This window comes from Cervus canadensis, chromosome 5, assembly GCF_019320065.1.
Source record: "Cervus canadensis isolate Bull #8, Minnesota chromosome 5, ASM1932006v1, whole genome shotgun sequence".
NCBI classification, from domain to species: Eukaryota; Metazoa; Chordata; class Mammalia; order Artiodactyla; family Cervidae; genus Cervus; species Cervus canadensis.
The window spans coordinates 56,792,236-56,817,720 of record NC_057390.1 but is presented as its reverse complement, the minus strand read 5'-3'; the positions used below and the strand labels follow the sequence as shown (position 1 = coordinate 56,817,720).

The 25,485-nt window shown below is 37.7% G+C and overlaps 1 protein-coding gene across 1 annotated transcript in view; it reads left to right on the top strand.

Moving 5' to 3' along the window:
• Positions 1-937: 937 nt before the first annotated feature.
• XPO1 (exportin 1) overlaps positions 938-25,485 on the top strand; it is a 40,987-nt gene continuing 16,439 nt past the window's right edge. The window contains exons 1-4 of the mRNA XM_043468847.1: positions 938-1,718; positions 5,058-5,189; positions 10,312-10,413; positions 13,940-14,012. Of these exons, the coding sequence (XP_043324782.1) occupies positions 5,064-5,189; positions 10,312-10,413; positions 13,940-14,012 (301 nt within the window). The 5' untranslated portion in view covers positions 938-1,718; positions 5,058-5,063. The remainder of the gene's footprint in view (positions 1,719-5,057; positions 5,190-10,311; positions 10,414-13,939; positions 14,013-25,485) is intronic.

Genomic DNA, 25,485 nt, shown 5'->3' with positions numbered 1-25,485 from the left:
ATTACAGGGATTACATAGTGTCTTAGTTTTTAGGAAGGATTCCTTGTTGAAGAGGCCACATTCAGCCTGGGGAGACATCGAGGTAAATTTGAAAGACTTGACCACGAACTATTAGGTACCTTTTCTACACCTCTGAGAAAATTACGAGGCGAAGAGTGCGCGCCCCACACCCCACCTCAAGTTCTCAACATTCTGGTCCCCAAACCAGGCATTTAAAATGGATTAGAGAGGTCTGGGGCCTACAGTTGGCCTCCACTGAGGTCTTTTTGCTCCTTTTTTCCACCCCACCCTTCCCCGATGAAAAACACAGCTGGGTGTGCCCTCTCTTTTAGGAGCGCAGCCCCCATCTGAGGGGGGCGGGCCCGGATCCCGGCGGGCTCAGGCCCCGCAAGTTGGCGGGACCCAGCGGGGGCGGGCCAGCGCGGGTCTGAGAGAAGCCGAGAGAATGCTGGCTGGCGCGCGCCGCGCTCAAACTCGCGCCTCCACTAGCTCACGAGCTGCGCCCCACTCCCTCCGTCACCAAAGGCGCCCAGCCAATGAGCGGGCCGGAAAGGCCGGGCCTGCGGGCTAAGCAATGGGAGGGGGAGCTGCGGGAGGGGGCGGGAAGTCGAGGGCGGGCCAAGTTTGATTGACAGCTCGTTGTAACCAATCCTCCGCACGGCTTCTCTTCGCTCTCCTCTCTGCTCGGCTCAACTCTTCGTCCCACCTCCTTCTCCTCCACCCCCCTCCTCGTTCCTTTGCGACCCGCCCCACTTCCCCTCCCCCATTCTGCGGGCAAATCGCTGCTGGAAAGAGGCGGGGGCCGAAGCAGCGGGCTTGTGTGGCGCCTTGAAGTGGGATTGACAGGCAGCCTGGCCAATAGAAGGTACGCTGATGGCGCGGCTGTGGCTGGAACCAGCCAATGGGCGGGCGGGCTGGGGGCGGAGGCCCAGGTTCCAAACGCTCCGCGGCGCCATGGGCTGAAAACTCAACCGAGATGGAATCTCCCAGTCTGAACCGGTTTCAACCGGTTCCGAGTTTGAGGCACTAGGAGGAGGGGGAGAAGCGGCTGCAGCGGCCGCGGCAGGAGCAGCGGGAGCTACAGCATCAGCAAGAGCAACAGTAGCTACAGCCCGGGCGGCGGTGCCTGTTCCAGTCTTTGCTGCTGCAGTCCGTGCAACCACCCAGAGGGGGAGGGGGGAACCACCAGTCGCTGAGGAGCAGGAGAAGGGGGGAAAGTTTAGGCGAGCCTGGGTGGGGGGGGGGCCAGCGCCGGAGCCGCGTGAGAGAGGGAGCCGTATTTTGGTAGGGGGAAATCGGACTGCAACTGGCAGCAGAGCGTCCCCCGGCCTTGTGGACTCTACAGCCCCTACTCCTGCCGCTCCTGCTGCCGCCTGTGGCTGGAGGGTCCCCCTGGGGCTGAATCTTTGGGACTTGACCCCGTTCCCCTCCCCCTTCCCTCACTCCCCAGCCAGGCGGGAGCATTTATCCACAGATTAATTCCCCTTCTTTTTGGGGGGGGCGGGTGAGTGTGCGTGTCGGGGGGAGGTGTCCCTGAAATAGTAAATATTGTTGAGCCTTTTTTTTTTTTGCCCTTATCCTCTTCGTTTGTAAATTTCTTTTTTAAGGTGGGAAAACTGTGAAACCCACCTTGATTTTCCTCCCCTCTTCCCCCTCCCCGTCCTCCCTTGCCCTAATACCCCGACAAGGAAGGAAGAAGCAGTTGGTTCAATCTCTGGGTAAGTCGACTGTGTCTTCGGGGCCGAGGGTCGGGCGGCGGCGCGGCTGGGCGGGAGGAGGCTGGCGTGGGGCGCGGCGGCGGCGGCCGCGGGAGGCGAGCCGGGGAGGCGGCGGCGGGCCCACAGCAGAGCTTGAGATTGAATGGAGCCGCTTCTGTTGCTGGGGGATGGAGGCGGGGAGGCGGCCGCGGGAGGGGAGCGCTGGCTGGGTCATTCGCGTGTGCGGGGAGCGGTGGAGGAAGGCAAGGAGCGAGATAGTGAAGTGGGGCCCGGCGCGGGGGTGGAAGGGCTTCCCCCAGCCCACTGGGCTGGGGAGAAGTTGGGGGAGATTTCAGGAACATTTCTGTAAATTATTAGGAGTGGAAGTTTCCAGAAATATTTAGTGCAGCAGCATTGAAACGTCCGCCTGCATCACGTGGCCTTTCGGTGGAGAGCTTGGGATCGCGGGAGGGAGGGGCTGTGGAGTCCTTGCTCCTCCTGCAGGTAAACTCAGAATCTCTGGGTTTTTTACGAGTAGAATTAGGAGAAGGAAAGGTTAGTTGATTTTTTCAGGGATCTGCAGATGAGGTTCCGTGCTGTAGCTTGTTTGGGGGACTTGGGTGTGTTAAAAGTGATCGACTCATTTACTGCTGGCATTGTACGGTAGGTGATACCCTGATTCTCCTTTATTCCGATGCCTGAGTTTGGGGTGGGTGGGAGGAGATGGTGTGCTGGAGGAAGTATTAAACGATTTGCCCATCGCGGACCTCCTCTGATCACGCAGAGGCCATGCTGCATAGAGAATGGGGCGGTGAACTTCAGGCGCCTGGTCTAAATGCCTCCTCCGAGTATGGGCGGGGTGAGAGCGTGCTCCAGTCTGCTATAGTTAGAAGTGCTGCACTTCGCTTCGGCTGGGAAGAGAGGGGGAGGGCGGGCCTTAGTGAGGTGTGTTTCTACTGAATGAAGCAGGCAGTTGCTCACACACCTAAAGTAGCAGTTTTTCCTTGTAGAGACTTGCTTTTTTGACCTACTATGTAGTTATCATAAAGCAGCGGTTATGATTTTCTGGTTTGGGGATGGGAACCCGCAGTGTGTAGTTGCCTGCCCCTTCAGTTTGAAGTGGCAGTGGAGGTATTTTGGTAGTCACTTCTGGAGTCACCACATGGCTGGTTAATACTTTATATTTACTATACTGTGAGTGGAATTTAGGATTGGATGTCTCAAGAAGAAAAGGCTTTTGTGGTCTCTTACCTCTCCCTCTATGGCTTTTTGCTATCTGCCTGATTGTATATCTTAAGCGTGTGGGACACTGCTGTTAGTGGAAAGAATGTTTTGGAAGCTATTTGATTTGGGAGACTAAATGTGCTTGGCATTGACCAGAAAGCCGCCATTTCTGTACTACTTACAGTTCAAGAATAGGTAGGTCATTTCGAAGATAGCACCTAGTTTTAAGGGTGGCATTCCCTGCTGTATTTAACACAATCTTCTATTCTGAACCTGATTTTTTCGCAGGAGTTTGTTTCAAAGGAATTTGTAAGGACAATGTACTTAAAAACTTTTTAAGAGTCACTTTTTTTTGGTTTTGGCTATTGCATTGTGTTAGGACTAAGGAGAATAAAAGTTCGTTCAGTATTTAACACCTCCCCCCCATCGAAAACTTTTGATGTGTAGAGATATCTTGGTTCTTTGTGGACTTTGCTTTTCAGCCTCAAATTTTTAAGATTGCTCTGATTTTTAAAATTATGGCACTCGAATGGGGGGAATTTACATTTGACATTTGTACAGTATATATATTTTTATTAGTATTTAGATCAGATAGTGTGTCCAGTATTTTGTATTTGAAATACATTTAATAACTACTGTAGAAATTTTTGAAATCTCACCACTGTCAATAGTAGATGGAAAGACTTAATAATTCTTAAATTCATAATTCCTCAACTTCTACGTTATATCTAACCTAACTGATTGATCCTTCAGACTTTTACTTTGTTGTAGCTGACATCATTAAATAAAACATTTGAGTTAAAAACTTAAATTGCTGCCGTTATTTAAGAACGTTTTTAAACTGTTGTAAAATACCTAAGAAATAAGCCTTTTTCCTAACAAGCTAGTTTGTTCAGATACAGTGTAATCCGGTTAGCCACCCCGTTTCCTGGTCTTGGAAGGTTAAAAAGAGGGGGAGAAGTAGAGACGACCATATGACCTTGTTGGGTCTAAGTATTGTAAACCAGGAGTGCTTAACCCAAGGTTTCATGCGTGGCTTTCTGAGTATCCTGAATCGTCTGTCTGTGATTGTATACGAAGTTGTAATTTTTTTTTTTTTAATTGGCAAGAGCTGTCCTGTTGCGTTGATGTGAGGCATCTTGACCCAAAAAAGGTTGAGTACTGATTTAGCCAGACTTAAGCATCACTGACTTGGAAGAAAAGTAAAGGGAAAGATTTTTTGTAATGTTAGACAATAAAAATGTGCACATGTGCCAGCCCCTTGGAATAGAATCCTCTTAAAAGGATACCATTGCATATGAACCAGTAGATTGCAGCCAGTACATTATTTGAAGAAGCTCCTTTTTCTGTTACGATAGAATTTGTTTTTTTTTGCAGGGTGGGTTGCCAGGGGATAGTTAGCAAGCTTTTTGCTTTGCTAGCGAATACCTGGACATTTTTCTAAAACATCTTTAGATATTACTATGAAGTTTTTTCTTCTAGACCATATATGTTCAAGGAGCTTGTGCACTTGTAATTTAAACCCCCACGTTTATTCAAAGAAGAAACAAATGTAGATGGTTTCATTGTATGTAGAAGCTTAAATTCTATAGAAGTTAAGGGTATGAGATCTGTTAGACTTGTGGTTCCTGCAAATCATTGCTATATATAGGAAAACTTCGATACTACATTTAGTTTTTAAGTGTCTTCGATATGTTTTGAAAATTAAAGTAGCATGAAATAAGGAAAGTGAACTTTTACTGAGCTAAAAGGCCCTGCTTAGGAAGGGGGGACATCCATTTGAACTTCATCTCCACTTAAAAATTTGAAATCAAGACTTTCAATTGTATCAGGTTTTAGGGCCGTTAACTCTTTAATAATGTTTTTAAAAAGGGTTAAGATAACTTTATATGCATGTTAATAGAAAGAACAGTACGATTTTTCTCAGGTCTAAAAGTAAATCCTAATAATCAATGCAGTTACGGAGTACCTAAGTAGCTTCAGGATTTGCTTTTGCTATCTCAGTTGTTTAGGTAAAAATCTCCAAAATACAAAGTAAAGTATTTGTAAGAGCATGGTGGAAGTGAAATAACTTGAGTAAAAACTTTTTGACTGATAATGTCATAGGTGCCTTAAACTTTTTTTCTTTATTTTCAGTAATCTATGCCAGCAATTATGACAATGTTAGCAGACCATGCAGCTCGTCAGCTGCTCGATTTCAGCCAAAAACTGGATATCAACCTTTTAGACAATGTGGTGAATTGCTTATACCACGGAGAAGGAGCCCAGGTAAAGTAGCTGACCAAAATATTATTGCAACGTAATAGTTGCTGCATTTAGAATAGAATTTGAAATAACCACCTTTTAAAGAAGTGTTCCATAGTTTGTATTAAGTTGGAATTATATATTAACTCAGAGGGGGTCTGTAAAAATAAATTGCATTATATTTTGAAACGGTTTAGAGTGGAATGTTTTGGAATATTGTTCTGTCCTTCAACCTGTATCCCATTTACTAAAAGATCCCAATGTATTAAATGTTTTGTAGATACTAAAGGTTGTATGTCCCCTATATATTGAAATTAATAAGTCTTCTATTTTGAAACATTTAAATTGCGGAAGTACTTCACAGATAAAACTTATTTTAAAAATCCAACAATACCAAGTGTCTGAATTTTAGCACGTGTAAAAGTGCTACTGTTAAAGTAGGAGATTGTCTTAACATACAGTGTTTTGATAAGTTTAAGGCGTTGGTTTTTTTTTTAAACAAGTGTTTGTAACTTTAAACTTACATGTTATAAGAAACAACAATCTAAGGAAAAAAAAAAAAACAATCTTGAGTCTTCACCCTGTGGACTTAATAACGTAAAGTTTTAAATGAGTAAAAGTTTTTGCTTTTGGATTAAAAAGATCTTTTAAAGTGATGTGACCGATATTTTATTAGTACAATTTTGTTGCCAGAAAGTACATTTCTGGGAGATAGTATATCTTTAAGATACTTGGTTATATTGAATACTTGCCTAATTAAACCCTGGCTACTTTCATAATTTTTAGAAACCTCTAAAAGGTGGACATAGTAGAAAATAGTCTAAAAAACATGGTACATAAATATTAGCAAGTATATAAGTATTTCTGTTCCTTCTAAAATCTAACATTGAAGACCATGTAAGTTGTATGAGTGGAAAAAATAACTCCAGTGATTTTTGTAAGCTTGTTAGTGCAGTTTTACACCCTAGGGGCTTTTGATCAAGAGCATTCTGAAAAGTATTTCTGTTTACTACACATACCATGTAGTAGTTGTTTCCTGATGATTATATGTTCAACGTGAAGTTTTAAGCTCCATTTCATCCCAACATGAATGTATGGAAAACAGCTGCTTTGGGAAGAAAGTATGAAAGTAAGATTGAAATGCATGAAGTGAGGGGTATGGACTTCCTTGGTGGCTCAGTGGTAGAGAATCTGCCTGCCAGTGTAGGAAACACAGGTTCTATCCCTGGGTCAGAAAGATCCCCTGGAGAAGGAAATGGCAACCCACTCCAGTATTCTTGCTCCGGAAATCCCATGGACACAGGAGCCTGGCGGGGCTACAGCCTATGGGGTCACATGTTTAGTGACTGAACAACAAGGTTGGGCTCAACTTTGTATTAGAAGCACAAGTCTGTAAGCCACTAGGAAGATTGGTGTTTAATTGTATCACATCATTAAGCTACCACTGCTGTTTAGTCTGTTCTTTTTTAACCTGTCTCACAGTGCCTGAAAGTATGATAACTAAATAGACCAGGGCTCCATGCTTATAATTGGAATAGTGATTATGAAGAATAGGGTGTAATACTACTATTAGTAATGTTTCATACTAATGTGTGGAGATATAGTGATTTGTTTTAAATTTGACTTCTGAATAAAGAGTACATTTAGAAAAGTTTTTACAAATATTTTCCCACTTAATAAAAGCAAAATTAACTTTCCCAAAAGTAAAAATTTTATGTTTAGTTAGATCTCTCATAGGACAAATCAATTGTATAAAGATAATCAGTAAACTGATAACTTGTTACAGATTAGGAAACAGGCTTAGAGCCTGAAGGCAGCTAAGAACCCCTTTTCTGATTGGGGTGTCTTTAAACTTCCTTGTTCAGTCAGTTTTTTATATACCACATCTTATGGGGGGGTTTAATGTTAGATGTTTTAATTTTATTCCAGTAAGGTTTCTGGTCATTCCTCTGGAGTCTCATCCACAAAGTGTTCCCTACCTTGGAAGAGACTAGAGGGTTAGTGATGAGGTTTTGTAAAGCACTTGTTACCAGTGACTGCTACTTTAAGGGTACTTTTGAAAGTGTAGTAAAGAAGATAGGTGATGTAAATGCACATATATGTGATGTGAACTCATTGTTTTAATATATGGTTTGATGGGGAGTGTTTGGTTTTGGTTTGTCATAAAATATGTACTTAAAATAGCAACTAGAAATTATGCTAATTAAGCTTCCAAACTCACCTTTATGTAGCCTAACTTTTAAAAAATGATTACGTAACTTTGTAGGGAAAGAAATTATTAGAAGGGTGTAGGTAGAACTTCTGCTTAGATGGGTAGTATAGTAAACTTTTAGCACTGTAATATTAGGACTACCTTCTGTTACAAACATTTTTAGCCAAGTAAGCCGCCAGGAGAAAAAAAATGATCGAGTTGGGTGTTTTCTTTAATTCTGTGTTAAGTGTCTTGAACTCTTTTATCTATTGCTTAGCAACTAAAATACTTTCACCATTCAGTTAGTAACACAGGGAGATAGATGCCAGGTTTTCTCTTTGGTTTCCTTTTGTGTCTTTTAACCCCTCCTGGGCTTTTAAATTAAGAAAAGAATGTTATGTAAGGGGACAGTGGGATTGGGACAGTTTTTAAATTTTTTTTAGGACAGTTTTTTTAAAGGATGCAAATATTAGAAGTAACTTTTGAGAGTAAAATTATGACAGAATGAATGACATAAAAGGAAGGAACATGATTTATGCAGTTTGAAATGAATGGTAATACTGTGGAAAGTATTCATTTATAATACATAGAATGCTCATCACTTCAAAACTGATGAAGTTGTGTCATGACCAAATAACTTGCTAGGCGTGGATGTTTAATACACCTTATCCTCTTAATATGGGTTACTATATTACATTCAAGTCTTTATCTAGTTGTATATTCTTTCTAGTTAGATATTCTCAGGGGAAGAATCAAAACACTGCTAAAATGGGCTTTGACCCTAAATAACTCGCATAACTATTTTTTCTACTTTTGTTGGTTGTTTATGATATAATACAGTTAGAACCCTTTAAAGCCATCAGTGCTTTAATGAAACCAAATTTTAAATGTCTAGTTGTATTTCAAGACTTTACATTCTGGCTCTAACCCTGGACCCTTAGGGTGAAACCCAGGCACCTGATTTTTCTTTCAAGTTCCACAGTGTTTCTGGTGTTATTGTCAGAGTACAGAACCATTATCTAATTTAGTGAGTGTGTATTTGTCAGAGTTTTCTTTTAAACAGTTGTATTGCTAGTTGATTAATGAGAAAAAAAATCATGAATGTGCTATCTGTTCCCTGAGGAAAAGACTTCTTTCTTAACATCAAAGCTACAAGAGAAAAACGATTTTTTTTGTAAATTGAAATAAAGCCAACTTAATATCATGAGGTGTCTCTGTCAGAGATGGTTTAAATAAGAATGTTTTTCTCCCCCCTTTTTGATGATTTCTTATTAATTACCCATAGAGTCAAACCCTTGATCAACTAAATGATATAATCTGAAGGATAACTGACTTTTGTTTTTTGGTTATGACATGTGGTAGAAACAGGCAAAAGATAATTAGGATCCAGTTGAGCTACGGATCAGCCTTAAAGGTGAAACAGATTAACCTATTGGCTTTGGGGGCGGGGGGGGGGGGGGATCATTAGACTTCAGCCTTTGGTAAAGCATAGTGTTCATATCATATGAAAAACTAGCAGTTAAAATGAAGAAACTAGATAATGTCAACATGGCTGCATCTTTAAAACTGTCAGGTGTCAATCATAGCTCAGTAAAGCTGAGGGGAAAAACTGTCAAATGGAAACAGCAAGTTGCAGAAGGATTTCCATAGTATACTATTAATATAAAATTCAGTAACCATACAACTGTATTTATGAAATTCATACACATGCTGTGAAAATCAAGGAAAAGACACCAGATCACGAAAGTGATTGTCTAGAAAGAAGGAACAAAGAAAGGAAATGGCATTGAAGAAAGGTACAAAGTTCCATAAGTTTTAGATCTGACATTTAAAAGGAAAACATACAAGTGTACAGCAAAATGTAGAATTGACAGTGTTTGTTTTTTTTTTTAAGTTTTATTTATTTATTTATTTTACTTTACAATATTGTATTGGTTTTACCATACATTGACTTGAATATGCCATGGGTGTACATGTGTTCCCCATCCTGAACCCCCTTCCCACCTCCCTCCCCATCCCATTCCACTGGTCATCCCAGTGCACCAGCCCCGAGCATCCTGTATCATGCATCAAACCTGGACTAGGGATTCGTCTCACATATGATAATTTACATGTTTCAATGCCATTCTCCCACATCATCCCGCCCTTGCCCTCTCCCACAGAGTCTGAAAGACTGTTCTATACATCTGTGTCTCTTTTGCTGTCTTGCATACAGGGTTATCGTTAACCATCTTTCTAAATTCCATATATATAGAATTGACAGATTTTAAAAACACTAATTTTATTAATGTTCTAGATGATGTTTTTGTAGGTTAAATTATTTCTGGGTTTGCATTTTAGAAATACAAAAGCAAAAAAGAAATCTCAAACTAGGAGTTAATATGTAAAATTAGAAGATTTCTCAGAGATAAAGCTGTGTTTACAATAAATGAAGAGACTGTCTTAATGTTTTGTATGTATCAACAGGTATTTGAGATTTGTAGACTTACTTAGACTTAGCTTTTGTCTGTCTCCCATGAAATACAATTTTATAGATATTGTTGAAGGTATCTTGGTGACTCTTACAAACCAGAGTATACCATTACAGTTTATCTACTAGATGTGAATTTTTCTGTGTTGCTTTTTTTTGTTTGTTTTTGGTTGATTGTGTGCTGAGAACCCCTTTATGTCAGAGTAGCTCTTTGTTAGAATTGATAGAATTTAAGTTCAGTTTTGAGAATACCAAATAAGGCAGATTAAGGGGAAAAAACGCTTCTGTGTTTCAGAGGTATATTTCCATTCTTAACTGAAGTTTTAAGACCGATCATGGACACAGTTTTATTTCTGTGAGGAGTTTTTTTTCCCCCCAGTATTTCCAAAAGTTGATAAAATCATTCTCCTATTTAGACTTTTGTCTTGCTCAATAGCTTTGAAAAGAACAAGTTAGCTTAAAATTCTTTTTGTGTACTATTTTAGCAAAGAATGGCTCAAGAAGTACTGACACATTTAAAGGAGCATCCTGATGCGTGGACAAGAGTCGACACAATTTTGGAGTTTTCACAGAATATGAACACGAAAGTAAGCAAGCGGTGGTTTTAAAATCCATTATTTCTTCTTTTCTTCCAGTCATAAACTTTGAGGAAGGTATCTCATTTTTAGTATTAGCCTTTGTTATCTCAAATCATTTAATAATGTTGAGTTATTTCAAAATTTAGTCTTAAACATAGAATTAATTCTTGCAAATAGTCCTAAGAATTATGAATGAAGTTTTGTAATTGGGACTAGTATGCAAGGTGGCTTTTTCTTTTTGTTGTTTCGGGGGTTTTTTTTGTTTGTTGTTTTTTTTTTTTTTTTCTTTTTAGAATATGTGTACAGATCTCAGCATAAATTCTGAATGTTATTCTGAATGTTATTCAGAGATGAAACATCAGAAGAGTTATTTTGGGCAAGTGATCAATATAACACAGGCTAGGCACCTCCAAAACCAAGTTTTGTGGGCAGCGTAAAACCCGACTCCATGGTACCAATGTTTTTAATGGGACAGCACTCAGTTTTTATTTGCAATTGAAAATGTTATCATTTGGGTCCTTTTTTCTTAAGTTTGAACAGAAAGGTTGATCAAAATGTGTTTTGACTGTTTAGGCTTGATGATTCACACTTCTCTTTAAACTGCCTTAAAGTAATAAAATACCATGCATGGCATTCTGTTTAAATACACACAAGGTTTCCACTTGGTATACATTGTGTTAAAACAGAAATTAGCCATGTTCACCTCTGTTTCTGAAATCAGACTGTGTTAATTAACAGTTTTAAAATATTAACTAGTTTTGACATCTTATAAATTTTAGGGCAAAAATACAGTCCAGAACTTCCTCAAAGTGCTAACCTTAAGTAACATAACAGTGTTTGCCTGTTTGCTTGCCTGGTAAATTTTGCTTTTTATACTGACAGACATTACTAATGTTTAAGTTGATTTATCAACAGTATTTTTAAAAACTCAAATTTGTCTTGTGAAAAATGAGATGATTAGAGGAACAGAAAGAAAGCAACAGGTAAAGAATTCTTCAATTTACATAAATTACAAATGATTTGGTGCTAAATTTATGCACTATGACATTTGGCTTTTATGCAATCATTTTTTTTTCTTTAAAGATGTTAACACTACCTGATATTAATCATAATGTTCCATTATGTTGATTGCTTGTAATAGGAAGAAAAGGGGTGTCTTCCTGTGCAACTGACACAGCTAGGCTTTGACGGCAGGCCTCCACAAGGTCTACCCTTTTGATTCCCTTTAACTGAATTCTGTTCATCAATTGTTTTTGTTTCATGGGTGGTGGGAGGGGAAAGGGGAATTCAATGCATAAAATAAGTATTTCTAAGGGCTCAGTAGAAATTTCTACCATAGGGATCATTTCATGCATTTATTTTTTTTTCATTTAGTCTTTGCTGTTATCTGTCCCTCATCTTCATAACTCAGCAGTGGATTTCTCAAGTCCTGAGATGTAAAGCAGAAATGTAATACTTCAAAATGATACTTGGATTATTTGTGTATATTTCCAAAGTAGTTGTTTATCATTGGCCCTCAGATTTGGCTGTCACGTCCAGATTTTCTCATTAAAATACTCCTTTTCAAAGAACTGAATTCTCATCATTTGTGAAGTCTCAATGTCTAGGAGAGATTGGATCTTAGGGTATTCTGAAAGTTATCTGTGTCTTCCTTTGAACTAACTTGTAAGCAGATTTTATTGGGCTTCCTACTGCAGCCCTCCTAGCAGAAAGATGAAAATATGAATTGTATCTTCAACAAACTTGTGCTACTTTTTTACAGTTGAAGAAAGGACTAGAGGTCAGTAGATTGGTAATTTAGGTAACAAAGTGTCAGATATAAAGGCAGAAGTAGATGAATGCCCCAAAATAAAGGGGGGATATCCTTAGATTAAAAAGGGGGTAAGCTAAAAATATATTGGCTAAATATGGTGAAGTTGTTAGGATTATTACTTCTTAACTGGTGTATTTATGGTGGGTTTTGTTTCTTAGTTTCTTAAATATCTTTGTAATTGGTTGAAAATCGGCAAGAGGGTGTATATTCCATGTAGTAGGAAGTGCATTTGTTTTGACTTAGTAAAACTTTGACCACTCTTGACTTCATGACTACAAAATTAATTTAAAGCAAGTTTAGAGTAGTATGTTTTTAAAGTTAATTTAGAATTTAGTCAGTGAGAAACTTACCTTTGTTTATTTACATGTGTCAGAGCTAGACATTTAGAGAAGTAGATGAATAGGATAGAAAGCTTCACCATTTGCTGCTGATTATGAAACTTTTAATAGCGTCAAATTTATAATTTCAGAATTTTGCTTTGGCCTTGTTTTTATTTATGAAGTCTTTTTAAGGAATGTTCTGCAAATGTAGGATTTGGGTTGAAATGGCAAAATTTCCCTTAAGTACAAAATGTTAAAAATGAAAGAAAACAGCAAAAACATTGTTTGAGCACAATGTAGTTTGGGACAGTCTATATTGTGCTTTGGATAAAGTGTGCATTCACATGATCCCTTTGGTTGAAATACTAATGCTCCTATTTTATTGTGTGGTGACTAACCATTTTAAAGATGAACTCTTATTCTCAGCCAAAACTTGCAATCTGAGGTTATATGTCTATATATGAATGAGTTTGCCTTTCAGGTATTATAGCTGATTCTTCCCTAGTTCAACCAGTTGAAACATACCACAACAATTTTGACCCTTTTCTTCCTCCTGTCTATCCACACTAATTGGTCATGGTAATAATTTTGGGTAGTAACTCCTGTAGCCTTATAAATTGTTATAAATATTGTTGACTATTTAGAGTGAGTAATCAACAGGGGGGACAAAATGGCTTCAAAGTGGTATTTGTATTTATTAATTTACATTTTTAGTTATTTCTATACTTGGAAGAAATACCTGAAAGGTAGATACAGATTGCAACATGCATTTGTGTATTATTTTGACTGTGCACAAAAGTTTATCTTTAAATTAGTAGAAATAGCAACTATAAGGGTGGGGTTAAATTTTTAAATTAAACCCGTGGGCTGTCTTGCTGCTCCTTAAGTAACACACCAGTGATGTTTGTAAGCACTTTTCTATAGAAAGTATCTGTGACAATACTTTTAGTACTTGGCCGAGAGTTTACAACTCCTAGAAGATGGTAGGGAGCTTGAGAGCATCCAAGCTGCTAAATTCCTAGGAGCCTGGTTCTGTTAAGTACGCGAGCCTGTACGCAGTCATTTATGCTGTGAGCTCATATCTGGCTGCTGCTTTCTCCTTCTGCAGACCAAGCCCATTTGGCTGCTAAGGGCTTTTTATTTGGTTCTTCCTCCTGGTGTGAGCATGTATAAACAGCAGGACGTTAAATAGAGTAGTAAACAATAAAATGAGGAAAATGCATGAAAACTCAGTATATGGGCGAATGAATAGATCCTTGTTTAATATATGTAATTAAAACTTGGTAGCATACTGTTTTTGAAACTTTAGATGTAAATGTGTGAATGTCTGTCCATTTGTGAATCCTGGAAATTGCCAGTCTTACAGCAATATATTCACATACTTTTATTCTCCAATTTTCAGTATTATGGACTACAGATTTTGGAAAATGTGATAAAAACAAGGTGGAAGATTCTTCCAAGGAACCAATGTGAAGGTAGGAAAATGTTTTAAAGAATTGAAAATTCAGAATTTTTATTATCCCTGGCATTTTTGTTAGTTGACTATTAGGAGGAATGCGTCAAATCTTTAGTAGTTTATTATGCACTAATGGTTTGTTTCCTGCGTTCATCACGTTGCAAGGCAGATTCTGATTATATTTGGGGGCAGGGGAAGGATAAAGTTTTATTTGGGAGAAAGCAGAAATCAGACTGGTTCAACTTTCTCCAGTAAATATTGTGAAAAATTTTTATCAACTCATAGTTAATCTGGACCATGTTTGAAGTGAATGAAATTTGACTATGTGCTCTTATGCTTTGTTTTAAATTCATCGCATGGAAAAAAAAATAAATTCATCACATGGTAACAAGTAATGAGTATTAGAATATAAGGAATAACATAAACATAACAGCACAGGAAAAACCAAGTTTTAAAAATCATAGGACTTTATCTTTTGAAATTCTAAGCATACCTTATAAAAGATTTGCTTCTAAAATAGGAAAGATTTTTAAAAAATGAAGATTTGATGATGCCTGGTATTAATTTTTTAACTTTTCCCTTTGTACTACCTTGATAAAAGTAGTCATGGTTTAAGAAACAAGGGGCAAAGTTAGTCTCTTGAAATTCTTAAATGTGGTTTTCACATACTGCCTTATTATCTACTTTGTTACTTGTTTGCCTGGACGTTATAATGGGGTTACTCTACTTTTGATGGTGTTCTATTAAATCATGTTCCCTTTCTTGGACTATTGCTTTTTAAGATGTCGTCTTTGACCTGCTTTTTCATATCATCTTTATAATGGGATAGTGACCTGAATTTATGAAATCCTGACTTAAATCTTGACATCTTTATAGCGCATGTAGAGGTGAATGGGACAGTTTTTTAACAGCAATATCCCTAAAACATCATAAACTGAATTAAGAATGATAGTATGGAAGTATTTGAACACTGCCACCCAAAGAGGTTCTTCAGTGTTTTATTTTGGTTTGAAACCATTTTAGATGATGTTCTGTGACTTCTTTAGAAATTAATAAGTATGATTTGAATCCTGTCCCAAATAGATCCTTTGTACTTCATCACTACTTACTTTTAGGGACTTCAGTGAAGTCCTGGTTCCTTTACTATTGTTGTTTTATACTTGTGGCTTGAGCCATGGCTTACCGTACCAGCAGAAAGTGTTTATTTTTTATTTCATTGCCATTGTACTGTGGTAAGTCCCTCTTTAATTTCTAAACACATAAACCTTTGCTGCTTACTACATAAAGATTATGTTCGATGATCCTCCCAAGTTATTTTCCAGCTGTAAAATTAAATGATTTGAAGTAATATGTGCTTATCAAAGTCATGGTGGTATTTGTTACTGAAAAAATTAGAGGTTACAGTTCTCTTTGAGAACTTGACATTTTTTGCTTTCCACATGAATAAAGGGAGTGGCATGTTTCGGCTTTTATCACACAGTCAAAAACTTCCACACATTTCTATGCATATTCCAGGACATAAGATTTTTCAGTTTCGAAAGTCTTGTTTGGAAAAAAACTGGTGGAGGAGGATTCTTCATGTGTTCCTATTCTGTATTAATGAGACACTTCATTTTTCTGAAAGTTATACTTAAAAGAAAACATCTTATCAGAATCACCTTTCTTTTTACATTTCCGCTTAACCCTAGTGGTAAGATTGAGTGGGATGTAAATCTTTTCTGAAAATACCTGAAGTTACTATCACCACATACATGGTTGTTGCTGTCAGTGAAGTCATTACATGGAGGGGCAAGTGTAGTGTAATTTCTAGGGTGTTTCAGAGGTTCAATATCAGAAGAGGATGTAAAGCGGCTCTCAGAGAATGTTAGTGAACTTTAGGTCCACAACAACTTGGCATGGTGAATTTAGTTTGTGTTTTTAAAGTAATTGTTCTAGTTTACAAAACATTGAGACATAAATTTATTCATTACTATATTTATGATTCTTTGTAATTTTGTCATTCCTGAGAGGCTTGTACCATCCTAAGATTTTATATCTCACCAAATATACTAATATTTCCGAATGTTAATTTTTCTTCATCTTTAACTTTGACATTGGAAATAAATTAGTATAACCCCTGAAATACTGTGCATTCCTTTTGTTTATAATTGTCAATCTTTTAAGCTGTTACCTTCCTTTTGTTAGCTAGTCTTAGTATATATGAGTGCTAGCATGTGGTGAAAGAAAAAGGAAAATCTGGTTGTCCCCTTTAGACAGGCTTATTCACAAAAGTGGCAGTGCTTGATGTATTTTCAGGGAAGGATAGGTTTGGCTGTACAGCCAGCCAAAATAATTTAAATCATTTATTTCGGTCTAGTACATATTTTATCACCTTTCAGTTTCTTATCCATAAGCAGATGTTAATTTCACATGTTTTTAGGGGAATGGCATTTTCAATTTAGGCCATTGTCTAAAGCACTTTGCCAGAAATACACCTGACAGTTCTAGACTGATGTTAGATGTCTCTTGCCTTGGTTTCTCTTAGTGTATCCTTACTGCTTGGTATGTAGGTGTTTGGTATCTAATTATTCAATTAATTGCTCAGTATTGAATTATTTCAGTGGCTAACACCACTCCTTATTTGGAGTTCAGTCCTTTATTTAAGAGCCTAATGACTTTCCCAATATTTTTGCTTTTACATTTTTAAATTACGTGTGTACATATTAAATATAATTGATATCTTTGAGGTTAAGTTTTGAAGTGAATATTTGCATAGATCAGTTACTATAAGTCAAGACAAGTTTTTAAAGCTACTGAGTATAGTTCCTTGTGCTGTACAATAGGTCTTAGTTATCTATTTTATATATAGTATGTATATTTTAATCCCAAATTCCTAATTTATCCCTCCTATCACCCTCCTTTTCTTTTGGTAGCCATAAGTTTGTTGTTTGTTGTGAGTCTGTATCTATTGTATAAACTTCATTTGTATCATTTTAAAAATTCCAGATATAAGAGATATCATATGATACTTTGGTTTGCTTTACTTGGTATGATAATCTCTTGGTCCGTCCCTGTTGCTGCAAATGGCATTATTTCTTTCTTTTTTTTGGCTGTCATTGTGTTTCACATCTTTATCCATTCATCTATCACGGGCATTTAGATTGCTTCCATAGTTTTGTTTCATTTATTTATTTTGGGGTGCACTGGGTCTTTGTCGCTGCGAATGGGCTTTTTCTGGTTGTGGCAAGTGGATGCTACTCTAGTTGTGTTGGCTTCTTTTGTTGAAGAGCATGGGCTAATTCCTCCACCCCCCGCATGTGGAATCTTCCTGCACCAGGGATCACACTCCTGATACCTGTGTTGGTAGGTGAATTCTTAACCACTGGACTGCCAGAGAAGTTCACTTCCATAGTTTCTTAAGGAACCTCCATACTGATCTCCATGGTGGCTGTACCAATTTACATTCCCACTAACAGTGTAGGAGGTTTCATTTTTCTCCACACCCTCTCTAGCATTTATTATTTGTAGACTTTTTGATGGTTGGCCATTCTGGCCATTGTGAGGCGATACCTGATGGTAATTTTTACTTTCATTTCTGTAATAGTAATGTTGAGCATCTTTTCATGTGCCTTTTGGCCGTCTTGTGTGTCTTTGGAGAAAATAACAGTTTAGATCTTTTGCCCATGTTTTGATTGTTTTTTTGGTCTTTTGAGAAGGGGTTTTTTATATTAAGCTGTGTGAGCTGTTTGTATATTTTGGAGATGAATCTCTTGTCAGTTGTGTTATTTGCAAATATTTTCTCCTATTCTGTAGAGTGTCTTTGTTTTGTTTATGGTTTCCTTTGCTGTGCAAAAACTTTGAAGTATTAAGTCTCAGTTTATTTTTGTTTTTATTTAAGGTAATGGTTTCAACTAAAGAAAAAGATTGAATTTTAATATATGAAGGGAAGTAATTTCCAAATAGGGAGTAGTTCATTTAAACCAAAGGATTATATTTTAATCTGTTAGGACATGTAGCTTACAGATCATTACATTTTTGTGAGATACATACAGACTTGCTGACATTGAAAAGAGCAGTGGTGAAGAAGAGTTCAAAGTGATAAAGCCATACTATTTTGATTTTCTTTTATGGTTATTGGGACATGATATAATAAGTAATGTGTGTAAAACGCTCTGCATATCTGGGTGCTCACCATGGATAAACGTGTGTTGTCAGCCCCTTTCCATAAAAAATACTCCAACTTCTCTCCATTTCACCAAATGCTTGTATACTACTCTCAAGTTGCCTTGAAATTTCTGCAGTAACATCCTAACTGGGCTCCTTAACACCCACTTATGTTTGTCCCTTGTGATATATTTTCAGCAAAGGGTTTAATATATTTTAGAAACAGAACTAATCAGGTCATTCCTATGCATAAAATCACCCATTGTACTGAATATCACGTTTAACTTGTTGCCTTTAAGCAGTAGTGACTTTTAAAAAATTGTTTGCTTTTTTTTTTATGGTTTTATTAAGGTATATTTAACATATACAATGAACTATCCAAGTTCAGGTATACAGTTTGATACATTTTGACTCATGCCTGAAACCACCACTGTAATCATGACCTTTTTCTGGTGAATGCCTTCTCCTTTACCTCCCCAGCCTCCAGTCTGCTTTCTGTCACTCAATTGATCAGCTAGGAGTAGAATGGATAGATCATATGGTAGGTGTATATTTTTAACTGCCCAACTGTTCTCCAAAATGATTGTATCACTTTACATTCTCAGTAGCAGTATGCTTCCCATCCTTGCCAAAGCTTGGTGTGGTCAGTTTTTAAAAATTCTAGCCATTGTAGCACACACATAATGGCTTCTCCCTGTGACTTACACTGTTGAGCATCCTCACTCACATCATCTCTGTCTGTATATTTAAGTTAGTATTGTTACGCTCTACTGAACAGAGATAGTTGTTTCCGTTGTTGGTCATTTTGAAAAGCACTTCTAAGTGTTTGGACTCTTAAGGCCATAGCTTTTAAGCAAATCCATGAGAAATTCTCCCCCCACTCTGGAATGTAATGTGTGAAGTACCAGTCTAATCTCAGATTAAACAGGCACTATTGGTGTATTTTTGCCAGTTTTATAACCTGATGGGATAATAAAGATAATATTGATTACATTTTATCCAATAAGACATTTTTTACAATATTCTTTTGAACTTCAGCATCATATGTAATTGACAAAAACTGTTTTACTACCATTTCTATTTAAGGTATAATGACAATGTGGTCCCCCCCGCCCCAACATTTCCTGGTTATGTGGAACTTCATAAGCGGTCTTTACTTGAGACCTCACAATGCCTAATCCTTACCTTAAATCCACACAGGAGGAGATGCGAAACACTTACAGATTTTATTAAAGAGATTTGGAGAACTGGTGGTCCGGTGGTTGACTCCACACTTCCAATACAGGGGGCATGAGCTTGATCCCTGGTTGGGAAACTAAGATCCCTTATGCTGCCAGGCGTGGCCAAAAAATTATTTAAGTCCAAGATTTTCTTTTAAAGAGCTGTGGATTTTTTTATGATTGTTCTTTTGTTATAGAAAATGTTGAATTTTTAATAAAATAAAAACAGTTGTGATTAAATGTACATATTTACCATTTTAAGTGTATTATGGTTCATTGTCAGTAAGTAAATTCATAATATTGTGCAACCATCCTTACTATTCATCTCTGGAATTTTTTGTCATCTCAGTTGAAATTACCCATTAAACATTAACTCTCTCTTATATACTCTTCCCAGTCCCTGTTAACCATTATTGTACTTGTCTCTATGAATTTGCCCATTTGGTAACTCATACGTACAATCATTCTTGTGTCTGCCTTATTTCAATAGCATATGTTGCCAAGGTTAATTCATGTTGCAGCATGTATCAATTTTATTCCTTTTTAACACTGAATATTTTATTCTACTTTGTTTATCTACTTGTGGGTTGTTTGCAAATTTTGTATATTAGGAATTTAATAGAATTTTAATTGCTCTATCTCATTAGGAGTTCTTGTTCAGTACTATTTGCAGTTATAAACCCTTTTAAGAAGAATAAATAATAAAGATCCATTCCTCTTAAAACTACTGAACATATAGGCAATAAATTACAGTCTAATTCCAATTTATAATCTCTGGGGACTGTAGGTTAAGAACCCCTGCTTTTGAATTATTTTTTTCTATTTCTCATTTTGCTGTTTGTTTCCATGAGGATTTCAGTGAAGGAGGAATAGGAACATTGTTCTGGATTCCTTTGGATGATAAAGTAAATAGGACAAATAGCTATATTTTAGTGACTCTTTGTGATTATTGGTGGTGGTTTAAGTCGACAGGTTTGTAATAAGAGTATGACATGGGAAAAGTGCCTTCCTTTCTGGCCAACAGGCACATATAAAGATGCTCAGTATCACTAGTTATTAGAGAAATGAAAATTGAAACTACAATAAGGTATCACCTCACGCCATCATCAGAAAAGCCTACAAATAATAAATGCAGGAGAGGATGTGGGGAAAAAGGAACTTTCCTATACTGTTAGTAGGAACGTAAATTGGTGCAGTCAGTATGGAGAACAGTATGGAGGGTGCTTAAAAAACTAAAAATGGAGTTACCACATGAGCCAGTAATCGCACTCCTGGTCATATACGCAGAAAAGATGAAAACTCTGATTCAAAAAAAATATATGAAACCCAGTGTTCATAGTAGTACTGTTTACAATAGCCAAGACGTTTTTTGCTCAGTCACTAAGTCGTGTCCGACTCTTTGCGACCCCGTGGACTACAGCACACCAGGCTTCCTCTCCTTCACCATCTCCGGGAGCTTCCTTAAACTCCTGTCCTTTGAGTTGGTGATGCCATCCAATCGTCTCATCCTTTGTTGTCCCCTTTTCCTGCTTTCAATCTTTCCCAGCTTCATAGTTTTTTTAATGAGTCGGCTCTTTGCATCAGGTGGCTGAAATATTGGAGCTTCTGCTTCAGCATCAATTCTTCCACTCAATGTTTGGGGTTGATTTCCTTTAGGATTGGCTGGTTTGATCTCCTTGGTATCTCAAGGGACTCCAAAAGAGTCTTCTAGCACTACAATTCAAAAGCATCAAATCTTTTTCCATGCCAAAGAAAATAAAGTCAGTCGTTGTTTCCCCATTTATTTGCCATGAAATGATGGGACTGGGTGCCATGACTTTTTTTTTTTTGAATGTTGAGTTTTAAGCCAGCCTTTTCACTTTCCTCTTTCACCTTCGTCAAGAGGCCAAGAGCCAAAACGTGGAAGTAGCCTAAATACCCATGGGCAGATGAGTGGGGAAAGAAGTGGGTTGTGCATGCACTCAGTGGGATATTACTCAGACATAAAAAAGAATGAAATAATGTCATTTGCAGCCACTTGGATAGACCTGGAGATTATCATACTAAGTGAAGTAAGAGGACAGATGTATCATATGTGGAATCCTTAAAAGTGATACAAATGAGCTCATTTAAACAAAGACATAGAAAACAAATTCATGGTTACCTAAGGGTTTGAAAGGGGAGGAGGGATAAATTGGGGATATGTGATCAATAGAAGTACTACTATATAAAATAACAGAGACCTACTATACATATAGCACCTATATTGTGGTATATTGAGTGTCAATAATCTTGTAATAAACTGTAATGGAAGACCATCTGAAAACACGTGTGTTGTTGCTGTTGTCACTAAGTCATGTCCAACTCTTCTGCAACCCCAGGGACAGTGTAACCCACCAAGCACCTCTATCCGTGGGATTTTCCAGGCAGGAATATTGTAGTGGGTTGCCATTTCCTTTTCCAGGGTATATTCCCAATCCAGGGATTGAACCTGTGTCTCCTGCACTGGCAGGAGAGTTCTTTAGCACTGAGCCGCCAGGGAAGCCTATGTGTATACAGGCATGTGTGTTATGTATATATAACTGAGTCACTTTGCTATGCATCTGAAAGTAACATTTCTTTCTTTATTTCTTTTTTTACGGAAAGGAAAAAGTTTCAGTTACACATGGCTTTTTGATGAAGGGATGTGATTATAGAGCACACATTTAAAGTGAGTTTAAGCATTGCACAATGGTTTGGGCCAGACTGAACTCAGTGTTGCCTGATTGTAGCTTCCTTTTGTGATAGTGTGTCAAGGCGCTCCATTTTCTGTGGTGTATGAAAGTTAGCTACTATGAAAGCAAGGGATGTGATTCTGCAACTTTTTCACTCGTATTTTTCTCTTAATGGGTAGAATTCTATACTTGGTTGAAAATATAATGATATTAATGATATAAAGATAGTCTGTATCACTGATTAGCTAAGATGCTCATGAACAAACTTAAAATTTAAATTTAGAAAGGGCATTTTGCCTCTATGGGAATATGGCACCATTGGTGTGTTGTAGTCAGTAAGTTCCCATTTTAAAGGGTTTTAGTGAATCACATTCTGTTAATGCATTTCTTTTACCTTGTCGTTAAGTGTTTAATATTTGCAAGAACTTCCTGGGAGGGGGGGCGTGGTAAGACTGTTAATATTGTTGTGTAAATAACTTTCAAGATGATATATATAACTATTAAGTCCGATGGGAGTTCAGTTCAGTTGCTTAGTTGCGTCCAGCTCTTTGTGACTCCATGGACTGCAGCACCCCAGGCCTCCCTGTCCATCGCCAACTCCTGGAGTTGACTCAGACTCATGTCCATTGAGTCGGTTATCCCATCCAACCATCTCATCTTCTGTCATTCCCTTCTCCTGCCTTCAATCTTTCCCAGCATCAGCGTCTTTTCCAATGAGTCAGTTCTTCGCATCAGGCGGCCAAAGTATTGGAGTTTCAGCTTCAGCATCAGTCCTTTCAAAGAATATTCAGGACTGATTTCCTTTTGGATGGACTGGCTGGATCTCCTTGCAGTCTAAGGGACTCCAAACAACACCACAGTTTAAAAACATCAATTCTTCGGTGCTCAGCTTTATAGTCCAACTTTCACATCCATGCATGACTACTGGGAAAACGATAGCCTTGACTAGTCGGACCTTTGTTGGCAAAGTAATAATGTCTCTGCTTTTTAAAATGCTGTCTAGGTTCGTCATAACTTTTCTTCCAAGGAGCAAGCGTCTTTCAATTTCATGGCTACAGTCACCATCTGCAGTGATTTTGGAGCCCAAGAAAAGATAGTCTGTCATAGTTTCCATTGTTTGCCCATGTATTTGCCATGAAGTGATGGGACCAGATGCCATTATCTTAGTTTTCTGAATGTTGAGTTTTAAGCCAACTTTTTCACTCTCTCAAGAGGCTCTTTAGTTCTTCTTCGCTTTCTGCCATAAGGGTGGTGTCATCTGCACATCTGAGGTTATCGATATTTCTCCCGGCAGTCTTGATTCGAGCTTGTGCTTCCTCCAGCCCAGCCTTTCTCATGATGTACTCTGCATATAAGTTAAATAAGCAGGGTGACTATATACAGCCTTGACGTACTCCTTTTCCTATTTGGTACCAGTCTGTTGTTCCGTGTCCAGTTCTAACTGTTGCTTCCTTACCTGCATACAGATTTCTCAAGGCAGGTCAGGTGGTCTGAATTTTCCAGAGTTTGTTGTGGTCCACACAGTCAAAAGACTTTGGCATAGTCAATAAAGTAGAAATAGATGTTTTTCTGGAACTCTTGCTTTTTCGATGATCTAGCAGATGTTGGCAATTTGATCTCTGGTTCCTGCCTTTTCTAAAACCAGCTTGAACATCTGGAAGTTCAGAGTTCACATACTGTTAAAGCTTGGCTTGGAGAATTTTGAGCATACTTTACTAGCATGTGAGAGGAGTGCAGTGGTGTGGTAGTTTGAGCATTTCTTTGGGAATTACATGTACTTAAATCTCACCTTTTTAGCTAGCTACTGTTGTTGTTATCCGTTTATGAAATTGTGTGGATTATTTGGTGTTGCTTTGTTTTTATTTGAAATGAGACTGTCAAAGACATTTTTCTTGATAATGAGAAAAATAAGAGTTATGAAAGATTATTAACACACAAACTCTTGGATAAGGAGCATTCATGTGCCATAAGCCACCTTCCAGTGAGTATTTGGGCATTTTTATACTAGTGTACCATATTTTGAAGAAACTATGCATGGATGGTCCTTAAGTTTTCTTGGTTTCTAGAAAAGAGCTTAGAAGGCTGCTGGAAGGAGTATCCTGGTCTCTCCATTCTGAATAATTGGAAAGAGATAATGTCTGATTAGTATGGTTTTTATTGGATATGAAGTCTTGTAAAGATAGTTCTTGTTTTAAGAAATTTGTTTTATTTATAAAACAACTGAAGAAACTGAAAATTTTTTTTCCCCCCAACTGGCAGATGAGTTAGCTCATTTGGCACAAAGAAAGAGATGCTGGGAATAAAGGAGTTTTGTTTTTGTCAAGTCTAGGATAGTTTTCTGTTAAATCTCAGAAGCCGAGCTTTCTCTGTTACTTGTAAACATCTGACTTTTCTACCTTGATATGTGTGACACCATTTATTTATTTATTCTTTTGGCTAAGCCACATGGCTTGCAGAATTTTACCTCTCAAACAGGGATTGAACTGAAGCCATGGCAGTGAAAACCCCAAATCTTAACCACTAGGCAACCAGGGGATTCCCACCATTTCTTTTTTCAAAGGTGTAATTCACAATTTTAAAACTATTCCTAATTGACTTCTTTTACTCTTTTAATTTTGGTAAATAATGGGAAGAAGTTTGGGGAGGGCATTATGGTACTTAATCATACAAGGTGCATAGCAGGAGGAGATTCTAAACAGACACTGTGTGCTGCAGTACTTGATGGAAAAGGTCTTCACATGTAGTTTCAGTGCTTTGAATGGACACTGATCATTTTAGAGTGATATTTAGTGATACTAAGTTGAGACTTAGTTTTGTCTCTCAGATCCTTACAGGTTGTGTGTGTGTATTTACTACTTATTTCACATTTTTCCCGTTTCATCTTTTGCTCTTTACTCCATCTTATACATGAATTTCAGAAGTCTCTGAAAAAAAGTTATTTAGTTGCTATTAGAGTTGTAGACTTAGTCTGATTCTGTTTTCTTCTGAGGCTGAGAGAAGCCTCCAAACTCATATGGAGGTAGAAATTGTAGTTCCACTACTGTTCGATGTTTTTGCCTGAATTTAGAGGTTTCAGAGTGATGTTTTCTGTTTATTCAGAATGACTCTTTTTCTTAATTTTTTAGGGGCCTTAATGACAGTAATTTCTCTAAAGAGCAGAAAGGTCAACAATACCAGAATTGTTTTGATATGATCTAATGGATATTAAGGACACGAGATTGTTGTGTGGGTTATCCTAACTAAATGGTATGATTTAGCACTCATTTTAAAATAAAACTAGTTCCCCTAGTTCTGGGTGTTTCTTTCTTTTTAAATCACTTTATTGAATCTAAGCTTGGTTTTATTTTGGGTGTCCACAAAGCCTCTTTTTTTTTTTTTTTTTTTTAATAATTTTAGACAACAGAAACGTTGTCTAAAATGTTGCCCCCATAAGTAC